The sequence below is a fragment of the Stegastes partitus genome, unplaced genomic scaffold (assembly GCF_000690725.1).
Source record: "Stegastes partitus isolate 25-593 unplaced genomic scaffold, Stegastes_partitus-1.0.2 Scaffold893, whole genome shotgun sequence".
In the NCBI taxonomy this organism is placed as follows: domain Eukaryota; kingdom Metazoa; phylum Chordata; class Actinopteri; family Pomacentridae; genus Stegastes; species Stegastes partitus.
Window position 1 is genome coordinate 133094 of NW_007578624.1, and position 10538 is coordinate 143631.

Genomic DNA, 10538 nt, shown 5'->3' on the forward strand with positions numbered 1-10538 from the left:
ATAAAAATAAATAAATAAAAAACCAGTGTGAACTCAGTTGCAGCCGTAATCAGAGAAGTGCAGAATGAGCCACAACCAACCAGAGTCACTAAAATGACAACACAGACAGCGCACAACTTGCACGAGCTGAATCTTTAACATTAATGGGCTGCAATTGTTTTTGCATGTTTGGTGTGAACCCGACCGGAACCACTGTAGTGAATTCATGTCCTGATAGTGAAAGACAGATGTGTGAGTGTGATGATATGAGGCTGCATGAGAGCAAACGCTGTTGAGGAGATGGTGTCCATAGATGCACCATGAATGCCTGTAGATGTACCAAAAATACTGACACCTTTAATTTCTTTCATTAAAAAAGTTATTAAGTATAATGTTTAGCTCTGAACACAAACAGGCCATTTCCAGCAGTTTAAAATAAAAAGAAAGAAAAGAAAAAAGAAATGTTCACCAGGATTTAAAAACAAATGATCGTGTTAAGTAAAAAATAAACAAACAAATAAAAATAAAAATTGATAACTTTTAATGAAAATCTGTCTTTTTAACTATAATTGCGACTTTTAATGTCAGAATTGACCTTTTATAATGGTCACTTTGTGTTTTATAACCTTTCTTACAAGTCAAAACACACACAAGGATGTTTTTACTATTTTGTTTCCTTTAATGCAGAACTGGCCTTCTGTACAGGATGGCCACAGCATCCTCTATGAAACCAAGACATGGATCACAGACACACTCTGAGCTTTCTGTCTCTGCTCCGTTTTCCTTGAATCCTGTTCCTTGGCAGAGGCAGCTTCTTATGGTGCTCTGCTCTCACTCAAACGTCACCGCTTCGTCCTTTTTCCTTCTCAGAGCCAACAAAGACATGTTGTTTTATGTTCGAGGTAAACTGTAAACTCTGTCTGCTTGTGACCTTCCTGGACACGGTGCTGCTTCGCTCAGAGGAGCCATGCTGGAGGCTGCATGGAAGCATTAAGGTTTACTGGGAAGGACTTTAAGTGTTCCCTTTGCTTTTTAGTGGATGAAAGAGAGGTCTGCTTGTTGCGCTGAGCTGGAGGCTTCCCAGCTTCTCCCCACCTGCTTTTAGAAGGACTAATAAACTTCAGATCGAAGCGTTTTTTCAGCAGTGGGATGATGGTGACAGGGAGGAGGAGGAGAGGCGGAGCAATGTCAGTGTGACAGCATCCTGCTACCACTGATGAAGTCAGAGCAGTGTGTGTGTGCTGTTTGTGGTGTGTGTGGATGTTTGTGCAGCACACAGAGCATCCCTTACTTTCGGCATACATGATGGAGACGGAGTGGGCCGCTAGTGTTTGGGCTGGCAGGGGTGTCTCATAGCCAGAGGGGGGAGGAAGGGTGACGGGGGGGAGAAGAGTGAGCCAGAGGGGGAGGATGGTAAATGGAGTCCTTTAAAATGATTTCTCAGTACCTCAGACAGCTTCCAGGAGCTTCCAGTCAGAGTTTTCATTCATGTGAGCTGGAATTGTCCATTAAGTGTAATCACATGAACAGCACCAGTGTCTCTGTCCAATTCTGTTCTAACTTCATTTATTAAAAACGACAGTAAGACAAAGTACATCCCATCATCAGCGATATCTCTGAATCACAAACCAAGCTACTGAGCAACAGACAAACGCTGTGATGGCATGTTCAGCATTTTAGACAAATACAAACGATAATAAAGACGGTTCTCTTACAGCAAGTCTGATATCAAACAGGGTGTGTAACCATGGGAACAGACATCAAAGATGGCAATGCAGTAACCTTTGAAAGGTGTCTCAACATGAACACCTGTCACGCCGTGATAGGTCAGCAGCAGCCGGCACCGCTCGTGTTAAGAACGGTTTCAGTAGTTCTATGAATTTTTATGAGTTTTTAAATGTCCTTTATGTTAAATTATTCACAATCATTTTAGGTTTTATCTCACATTGAACATTCCTGAGGAGAAAATAAGTCTGTGGTCGACCAGATCTATCAAGTAAGGCTCGTGCCGAATTGATTTCATCGCGCCACAAACACAAGTACATGGAGCTGATATATCTGTAAAAACCTGATTCTAAAATCAAAGCTGGTGCAATTATTTACACATCATTTCATTGGTTGTTGTCCTGAAGTAGCTCCTGGCTGAATGCAGCGAGCACTCGGTGCTGGCTCCACATTAATCAATAAGATCTCAAATATACGCTTTTCTGTGACTTCAGTTTTGCCGTCATGCACTGGATTCCTTAAAACAATCCCTAAAAGATGCTCTGGAGCAGTGGGAAGACAAAGGTGTGGCTGTAGTCGCTCATAGTTATAAAGAAAAGTTTGAACCGTTGTGAAATAATAGACCGCAGGTTTTTGAGAGGACCTGGCAGACATGTTTCCAGATTTTGGGCTTTTTTTGTAAATTGAGCAAATAAATTATATTTTAGAAAACTGTTGTTATTGAGGAGGCTTTTTGTACCACTGGTGCAGTTTTCAGCCGCAATCATAATTAAAACTGTAAATTTTTAATCACCTTTGTCTCTTGGTGCATACTTTTGGATTTCTTTACTGTTAATTTGTGTCTCTTCACAGTGTCTTTATTATCCTGCTTATTATCCTGAGAAATCATTAACAAAAGAGACTTCAGGTGTTGAAGGAGAATCATCTTTTTTCTTTTTTTTAATTTTAAAATGATTTAACTGTCTGTACATCTAAAGGTGCACTGCAGCAAAACTAACTCTTAACAGTAAATTCTGCTTATTGAATTTACCAAAATGTAAGACAGGCTTTTTAAAAACAGTGATGAAGTTGAAGCAACGTTCTACTTGTTCATAGGAGAACTTATGAGCTGCACATCTGCTATTTATGAGACATGGGCTCCGGTTCTGTCTGTACTACATCCATCATCAAATGCAAAATCTGTTTGTGCGCCACGCATCAGGGACACAGGATCTATTGAACATTTAAAAAGCAAATTTGCATAATCACTTGGAGAATCAGCCAATCACATTCGGCCGTGGTGACTATACAGCTTGTTTTTCCCACCACAGCTCTGCTCCAGCTTCCTGCTTTTCCTTAAATCTGTTGGCTCCAATGAGGTTCTCTGGACCTGAAAGGGCATCGCTGTTACGTTTCAGCGCTCGTGTTTCTCATCTAAACACACGAGGGCTCCTGCATTATTCAACGCGCTGTGCTGTCTGGAGCTTTAAAAATGCACATGTTCATATGAAGGAGTAATAGTCTGCAACGCCAGCTTCATAGTTAACATAATACTGGAGCCTATTAGCATCCTCATTATGAGTGAGTGAGTGTGTGTGTGTGTGTGTGTGTGAGTGTTGCAATAGCGCACCTGTCAGCACTGAGGAAATGAAAAAGGTTCCACTTTCCCATGACCTTACCTGATTCCAGAGCTGAGGAATCCGGCCAGCTGGTACAGGTGAGAGGATGGTGAAGGGTAGGGGTTTCCATGGCAACGGCTCCATTCCAACCAACCAGCGAGCCAGGTGTTGGGCTTTTCTGAGGTGACCTTGTGTTCCCGTTGACTGGGTGGGTGTAGACCGGCTACACAGCGAGCCGTGGAAGCTGGTTTTCGGTCCCAGCGGCTTCACAGCGTGCGAGGGATCAACAGCCAGTCAAAGGTAGCAGACGGACCGCAGACGGGATTACCGGCAGATTAAACAGTTCAGCTGTGTCTGTTCGCTGTCGGTGTGTACCGTGTGCGTATTTGTGTATATACCTGGAGGCATCAGAGCAGACCAGAGCGCCGAGATAAGACCTGTGTGGATGGATTTAATGCAGCTGGTATGTCAGGGTGTGTGGGTAGTTCTGCACCATGTGAGGACAAAGGGATTTGGAGATGAGCTTTTCTCTCTCCTCTCTGCATAAACCTACACACAACTTAGTTTCACTTTGCAAATGGTTGGAAACACCACATGCAATTAAATTAGTATTTTTGGTCATATTTGTTGAACGTTGAGCACCAGGTGTTTTACATGGAGGTTGTATGTTTATGAACTTAACTGCCAACAAAAAAAAAAAATCTGAAAAGCTGAGAAAGTGTCTTTGTCAGAGTTTAGTTCAGTGTTTCAAAGCAGCACTGATTAGTTGCTATCGAAAATCAAATTTGTTATCCCTCTTTCTGCTTAATGCTTGATTATAAAAATCATCAGAAGTGTATTTTAATTATTGTTTTCTCAGTATGTCAAAGGTTAAACATGGTTTCCTGCACATATTTTTTTTATATCTCCATCTCTCTCTCTGCGGTCCTTTTGTTCTTATTTTCTTTATATATCAGTGAACATGTAGGTAAAATGTAAACTCTCCTGGTATAATAGACTTTTTTTTTTTTGCCCGGTATCCACTGATGTTCATGTAGCAGTAAAGTCCTTGCTCAGATTCACAAGCACCTCTCACTCCTTTGTGTGTCTTTTCAGTCGCAGTCTTTGTCGTTGCTTTCGGTCTTTGTGATTATATTACACCTCTTGCAATGTTTTTTTTTTTAACTCTGTGGTTTCATTTTGACTCTAGATTTGTGTCTGTACGTGGTTGTTTTGCATCTCTTTGTGGGCGTTTTGTGTCTCTTTGTGATCTTTTTTTGCCTTTTTGTAGTAATTTTCATGTCTCTTTGCAAGTTTTGTGTCTGTCTGTGGTTGCTTAATAACTCGCTGTAGCTAATTTGTGTATCTTTGGGTCATTTTTTATCTCTTTGTGGTCATTTTTTGTCTCTTTGTGGTCATTTTGTGTCTCTTTGTGGTCATTTCTTGTCTTTTCATCGCCCCTTGTGCCCCTTTATGGACGCTTCATGTCTCTTCAATTTTATTTTATTGTATTTTATTTTACTACCCTTGTTTTTGTGGACCGTGTACTAAAAACATGATTTCTGACATGCATTTATAGCCACACTCATTTTTCTGTGGGTCAACAGTAAAATCCGTGACATGCATTACACTGTTTCTGCACAGATCCACAAGTGAGATGCTGCTGCCACGGTAACAGCGGCTCATTTACTTCTACAATAAACCGCTTTTTTTTTTTTTCAGCGCACTGACTTTAACTGGACTGCTGCTAAGGGGAAGGACAAATAAACTGGAAGCATCGCATCTATTGGTGTTCGCACTCAGCCGGCCTTCACCCTGATTTATTTTGGCACCCATCGTCATTAGCGTCAGGCTCACTGGTGCTAGCAGATAAATATCACCATGGCTCTGTGACCCATCAGTGCCACCACACCGTCCAATCACGCCTGCACACACACACACACACACACACACACACACACACACCAGAGCTGATTCCTCATTACTTTACCGCGAGCCGGCGTCGACAGCAGCCACCACTGCTCTGCTGATTCAGCCGGCTGGGAATGTGTACGCGCGTGTTGTTTGAGCTTTTCAGTGGGAGCGAACCTAAAAAGCAAATATTCCATGATTGCATTATTGCACTGAGGGCTTTTGTCCTCTGAGAAGGCAGTAATTGCCTGTTTACATCGTCCACACTAGGACGGAGCGCTGAACTGCATTATTAAGGAGCAGCTTTAGCAACAAGGTTATCAATCACACTGTGTGTGTGTGTGTGTGTCTGTGCATGGTTAATCATGCATGTACAGTGTTGTGTGTGTGTGTCTGTGTGTGTGTGTGGAAGGTGTAAAGGCATCCCTCGCCTCTCTCTATCCTCCCCTCGGCGTTTGAAGGTCATGGCTGTCTGTTGGGGCTCGTTACACTAACAAGCTCTCAGCTCGCTCCCCAGGGTTCCGTCAATGGATCAGGTTCAGGCCAATAGAGGGATTACAGTTCTCATACAGCGATACTGGCTGGATCCGCGGTCAGCGGCAACCTCAGCACGCTCCATTCTTTAATTTTTAACCAGGATTTTAAAAAAATCAACCGTCTCCTTCTCTCTTCTTTGCTTTGATGCTCCACTGACATGTGAGATGAGAGGAGGAGAAGACGAAGCCGAATCGATTCCTGAAGGGAGGAATGACCAGAGCAACGAGAAAGGCTGTAATAGATATAAAGAAAAAAAAAATACTGACAGTCGCAAACAACATCCTCATTTTGCTGATATTGTGTGCACTGGCCAGAAAGCAGAGACAGATTCACGTGTTTGTGGTCGACAGATTTGTCAGCGCACGAGCAGGTGTGCAGGCGAGCAAATATGGATTCTGACATTATCAGCTTTACACAGCAGATGTGCAAATTTGCAGCCTGTACTGCTGCCAAAACGTACAGTGTAGACACAGGCAAACACACACACTCAGCTATGTATGTCCAGAGGTCTAAATGTGTAGAACTGGCGACTGGCTCTGTATCACTAAACAAACAGTGAGATTATGGACTGACATGTAAATCAGAGCCAGACTGACGTGACATTTTATGTGTCTTCGCATTAGTTTGACGTCTCTGTGGTCATTTTGTTACTCCTTTTTGTCTGTTTTGTCATAATTTTGCATCTCATTTTGATTACTTTGCATTTCTTTTTCCTCTTTGTGCCTCTTGTTGGTCATTTTACAGCTGACTTGGTTGTTTGGTGTCTTTGTGCTCATTTTGTGTGTCTTTGTGGTTGTTTTGTGTCTCTCTGTGTAGCATCTTTTTGCTGTTTTTGGCTCTTTGTGGCCATTTCTTTTCTCTCTCTCTTTGCGTTTGCTTCTTGTTCCTTTGCAGTCACTTGGTTGTCATGTTAGGTCTTTTCTTTGTGCCACTTTAACCCGAAACACCTACTTTCATGCTTAGCTGTTTTTACGACAGCCTCTTTTCTAAATGAGGCTATTTACATTTCCACTACATAATCTGTCGTCCACACTGGTGTACCGTTTTCATTTCTGGGGATGTGAATGGCAAATCAGCTTTGTAACTTGACTGCTAGGTTTCTTGATGGGAATGTACTGAACAAAAAAATGTATCCAGAAGTGTGAACGTGCGTCATTTGTTATTGTCATTATCAGCTCTCCTGATGGCAGGAGCACATGTTCATCCATGAACATGAGGCCGATGACGTGTGGCATAAACTGCCATTAAATCCTTGGCTTACTCGTTAGTGGTTCGTTTCCTTTCCTGACGATCCTGTGCCGTCCTTCAGCGCTTTTCCATCCACGGTAATTGAAAAGAGTGTGTTGGCGGAGGCGGAGTATTGCGCTGGCTGCTCCCACTGAGCCGCTGCCAGCAGCTACTGCTCTGTATCGAATTGTGTAAAGAGCTGAGATCCAGCCAAACAAACGCTGAACTGTGGCTTTGCCCTTGGCATATAGTCACTCTCTCATTATTTATCCCTGTAGCTTTCTGCTTCCCACTTGCAGCAGTTGGTTGTTTAAAGTGACGCTTCCAAACTCGGCGTTCCTACGGAGGTGCAGGGAGTAAAGACTAAGGAGTTAAATCTCAATCTTGCACCAATCACAGGAGAATAATCCCATTAATGTGTCAATACGATCAATTCAGTGCTATTATCCTGCAGTTACCACATGTGGCCACAGTGGCTGCTTTGATGTTGTGTGGCTCTATTAACTCTCTAAAGCCCCAGAACCGTCTGGGTGGTTACCGCTGCTGTCACATTTTTACTCACTGTGGGTTTATTATTTACTGCAATATAAAGTCCTGCACCGCTGGGAAAACAGTACGACCATGACGAGAAGGAAGAACTAGAAAACGTCCTCTGTGCAGTCGGACATAAGTCATATAAAAACAAAAAAGCTAAGTTTCTTTAACTATTGATTTTACAAATAATAACCGATAATCAACATTTACAACATCTGTCCAAGTGCCCCCAGATGTTTATAAACACTGTAAAAATAAAAAAAGAAGAAGAAGGTGACAACATATAATAGATATTTACCTTTTGTTTCCATACATGTCTCTAATCTGCTGCGTGTAAACAGGCTTGTTGCTGACTTTTTCTCACCTGACCGCTGAGTTAGTTCTGGCTTCATGTTGAGCCCAAGAGCACAGAGTTCACTTACACAGTCTAGACCAGGGGTGTCCAATCCTGGTCCTCGAGGGCCACAGTCCTGCATGTTTTAGATGTTTCCTTCTTCCAACACACCGGATTCAAGTGATCAGGATCGTTATCAGGCTTCAGCAGAGCTTGATGATGAGCTGATCATTTAAATCAGGTGGAAGAGGGACACATCTAAAACATGCAGGACTGTGGCCCTCCAGGACCAGGATTGGACACCCCTGGTCTAGTTAGTGCAAACAGTTTATTTCTGGCCACATTTTTATATGAGACATGTAGAGTAAAGTGATTTTGATAATGTAGAAATATTACAAATAATTTAATAAACAAATATTTTAATTGTAGATTATGTTATTTTAAGAAACAGCACAGAACAGATGAGGAGATGGTTCCTGTCTCTGATAAATGTCATTTTGGTGATTTTTTTAAATAGATAACATGTCTTCCCAGCCTGTGGTGTGTTATTGGGTTCAGAAGGTTAACCCATTATCTGTCAGCACAAAATGAACCTGAGCCAGAGGATTTATGTGACCGAGGACTGGAGTCAGGATTTATGCCTTGCTGCTGCCATAGTGGACAACAATTGATGCTGCGCCCTGACAAACTGATTAACCTGTCGGAATTCTCTTTTATGACGGAGCTGGTCGGTTTGTAAATCCTCCGTTCTTACCGTTGTGTCCTCTGTTTTGCAGTCATGCGGAGGAACCCCTTTGTGGTGGATGGCTGCTGTAGGAAAGGGTCCCGCAACGCCCTGCAGGAGCTCTACAACCCCACACAGGTAGGACCACACGCTGCCTTCACTGCTCTCTCCTCATGTCCGGCCTCATCTGTTCTCCTGTTTGTACTCACCCAGCTGTCAGAGTTCTGACCCAACAGGCCGTCAGAGGCCTCCGCTAGCTTCAGTTTAGCATTTGTGTTCTGGCCTGCCTGTGTGCAAGGATTGCTGCTCAGTCTTCATTGCCCGTGACATGCATGGGTACCTGAAGTGACAGCAGTCTGAGCGGCTGTGAAAACTCCAGAGGACAGAATTAGCATTATGGACACTGATGATCTTTGGTCTGCTGGTCGGGGCCTCGTGGCAATAAAGCCATCTTCGGTCTTTCAGGAATGAGAGCCGACAACAAGGGACCAAAAAAAGGACGGAGGTTTTGTTCAAGCTGAACAATGACATAGAGGAGAGAAAGCGCCGCTGCAGTAAAGAGTCTGGAATCAGCAGGTTGCTCCTCACATGTCTCCATAATTATGTGCCGCTGTGCCGCCGCTGTCTGTTGCAGTCAGCGAAGCCTCACTTCATTTAGCGTTTTACAATTTAGATTTAAAGAGCCTCACAAGATGGCAGCCGTTGAGAACACGACACCTGCTATAACGATGTGACTGCTGGCATGAAATTAAAGCATATTATAGGATGCTGTTTTAATGACTTTGGTGTTTTATTGGGCAGTTTACGGTGAAGAGAGACGGAGGGAGGAAATGGAGATGGTGACAAAGGTCTTAGCTGCTGAGTTAGCACAGCAGCCTCCGTTCATAGTTACTACTGCAGCCGCACTGGGCAGGATTTTATGTACAAAACTCGACCACATTAACACCTTTATGAGGGTTAGGGTGAGAAGCCGTGTTATAGGTTTGATCAAAATTCAAAAAGTTTCTGATTTCTAAGTGATCTTAAAGAACTGTGTCAGTGATGCTGTTCCTAGCACAGTGTTTCTCAGTCGCTTTGGAATCAAATCATCCTCGACAATTGCAAAACAGTCAGTGCATTTCTCAAAAGAATTCATACGAATAGCAAAACACCTGCAGAAGGCAGGTACTGCTGATGTAAACGATGGATAAAGTTTTGATGACAGTTATTATAAACTGTGAGTTACACCGTAGTGCATGTGGGAGACTGATTGCAAGAGAGTGGACAAGATTCACATTTACTGTTTGTACTGTAATTAGTAGACAGACCATGTCACTGCGATACAGAAAGGAAGAGACAGAACTGCACAGCACAAAGACAAAAACAAAAGTAGAAATGTGTACATAGGACAGCCTCCTTAGAGAAAAGTGTACATGCAGTGCTGTAGGAGTTACAGTGCAGTCTACTATATACCTGCCAGTTGATGGTTCATGAGCTGCACCTTGGAGCTATTTCAGAAAACTGATTGATCATGGGCTGATCTATGTAATGCTGCACACACTTCCCTTCATTAGAGAAAGTCAGGATTCACCTGGGAGCAACTTGCCAATTCAGGACACATTTAGAAAAACAGTCTAATTGAAATGTACAGAAATATGCTTCACATATGATGACTACTTGTTCAACCATTTTGCATGTAAAGAGATGAACTAATGCCTACATGTTGTGGGGGTAAGACTGTTCAACAGAGACCCATGATAATACATTCTGATCAACATGACATAAGCTGTTGGTAATGTAGGAAACAGCAGAGAGTTGAACATAATCATTGATGTACTAAAGCATTTAGAACTTGTTCAAAGAAATGAGAAACTGATTTTTTGATGTGCACAAGTGACACGATGATGTGAAGACTGAACAAGTAGTTTTCAGAATTTCAGTTCTGATCTGGGGCTGCAAGGTGGTACAGTTAGTAGCACTGTTGCCTCGCAGCAAGAAGGTCGCCGGTTCG

General features: G+C 42.8%; 1 protein-coding gene across 2 annotated transcripts in view; it reads left to right on the forward strand.

The window, feature by feature from the left end:
* The window catches only part of chst11 (carbohydrate (chondroitin 4) sulfotransferase 11), a 123000-nt gene that overhangs the window by 69270 nt on the left and 43192 nt on the right, over nt 1–10538 (forward strand). For both annotated transcript variants that reach the window (XM_008293538.1, XM_008293539.1), the window contains exon 2: nt 8601–8686. In XM_008293538.1, coding sequence (XP_008291760.1) covers nt 8601–8686 — 86 coding nt within the window. The remainder of the gene's footprint in view (nt 1–8600; nt 8687–10538) is intronic.